The sequence below is a fragment of the Meles meles genome, chromosome 2 (assembly GCF_922984935.1).
Source record: "Meles meles chromosome 2, mMelMel3.1 paternal haplotype, whole genome shotgun sequence".
In the NCBI taxonomy this organism is placed as follows: domain Eukaryota; kingdom Metazoa; phylum Chordata; class Mammalia; order Carnivora; family Mustelidae; genus Meles; species Meles meles.
Window position 1 is genome coordinate 169,301,419 of NC_060067.1, and position 2,009 is coordinate 169,303,427.

The 2,009-nt window shown below is 39.5% G+C and overlaps 1 protein-coding gene across 1 annotated transcript; it reads left to right on the forward strand.

Moving 5' to 3' along the window:
• Window positions 1–501: 501 nt before the first annotated feature.
• On the forward strand, window positions 502–1,701 carry LOC123937047 (polyadenylate-binding protein-interacting protein 1-like). The gene is given in 1 exon segment (XM_045997544.1): window positions 502–1,701. A coding segment is annotated over 1 exon segment (1,104 nt). The 5' UTR covers window positions 502–516; the 3' UTR covers window positions 1,621–1,701.
• The last annotated feature ends 308 nt before the right edge of the window (window positions 1,702–2,009 follow it).

Consider the following 2,009-nt stretch of genomic DNA (forward strand, 5'->3'; position numbering starts at 1 on the left):
GACAGGACCCATCCATATGTTGTCTACAAGAAACTCATTTTGAACCTAAGGACACATCCAGACTGAAAATGAAGGGATGGAGAAGCATTTTTCATGCCAATGGGTCTCAAAAGAAGGCTGGGGTAGCGATTATCATATCAGATAAGTTAGACTGTAAAGACTGTAGTCAGAGATACAGAAGAAAACTACATCATTCTTAAAGGGACTATCCACCAAGAAGATCTAACAATTGAAAATATTTTTGCCCCCAATATGGGAGCAGCCAATTACATAAGAAAACTATTAATCAAGATAAAGTCATATTGATATGAATACATTAATAGCAGGAGATCTTAACACGCCACTCTCAGTAATAGACAGATCATCCAAGCAGAAAATCAATAAAGAAACAAGAGCATTGGCACTTCTCTCCTGAGAACCACCACGTAGGTCAGGCCCGCCTGGGAACAAACGAAGCACCTGAGAGCTCCACCTAGTTCACAGGATAATATCCCAGAGCAGAACTTGGAGTCAGCAATGGCTTAAACCCAGGTGGTTGTAGCTCCTGTATTAATGTCTAAGCTGTCTGCGAATGCTCCTGAATTTTACCCATCAGGTTATTCTTCTAATTATACAGAATCCTATGAAGATGGTTGTAAGGATTATCCTACTCTATCAGAATATGTTCAGGATTTTTTGAATCATCTTACAGAGTAGCCTGGCAGTTTTGAAACTGAAATTGAACAGTTTGCAGAGACCTTGAATGGCTGGGTTACAACAGATGATGCTTTGCAAGAACTTGTAGAACTCATCTATCAACAGGCCACGTCTATCCCAAATTTCTCTTACATGGGAGCTCGCCTGTGTAATTACCTGTCCCATCATCTGACAATTAGCCCACAGAGTGGCAACTTTCGACAGTTGCTGCTTCAAAGATGTCGGACTGAATATGAACTTAAAGATCAAGCTGCAAAAGGCGACGAAGTGATTCAGAAACGATTCCACGCATTCGTCCTCTTCCTGGGAAAGCTCTCTCTCAACCTGGAGATCAAGGGAACAAATGGACAGGTTACACGAGCAGATATTCTTCAGGTTGGTCTTTGGGAGTTGCTGAACACCCTCTTTTCTAATCCTATGGATGACAACTTAATTTGTGCAGTAAAATTACTGAAGTTGACAGGGTCAGTTTTGGAAGATGCCTGGAAGGAGAAAGGAAAGACTGATATGGAAGAAATCATTCAGAGAATTGAAAATGTTGTCCTAGATGCCAATTTCAGCAGAGATGTGAAACAAATGCTCTTGAAGCTTGTGGAACTCCGGTCAAGTAACTGGGGTAGAGTTCACACAACCTCAACATACAGAGAAGCAACACCGGAAAATGATCCTAACTATTTTATGAATGAACCAACATTTTATACCTCTGATGGTGTTCCTGTCACCGTGGCTGATCCAGATTATCAAGAGAAATACCAAGAGTTACTTGAAAGAGAAGACTTTTTTCCAGATTATGAAGAAAATGGAACAGATTTATCAGGGGCTGGTGATCAATACTTGGATGATATTGATGATGAGATGGACCCAGAGATAGAAGAAGCTTATGAAAAGTTTTGTTTGGAATCAGAGCGTGAGCGAAAGCAGTAAAGATAAATTTCAACACATCAGTTTTATAAAGCAGTTTAGGTTATGGTGATTTAGCAGAACACAGGAAAATGTGTCACACTTATACCAATTTAAGGACGTTGAGTTATGTTACTAATGTATGCAACTTTAATTTTGTTTAACACTATCTGCCAAAATAAATTTTATTCCCTATAACTTAAAAAAAAAGAAAGAAAGAAACAAGAGCATTGAATGACACATTGGACCAGATGGACCTCATAGATATATACAGAACATTCCACCCTGAAACAACAGAATACTCATTCCTCTCGAGTGCACATGAAACCTTCTCCAGAATAGACCACATACTGGGTCACAAATCAGGGCTCACCTGATACCAAAAGATCGAGATTATTCCCCACATATTCTCA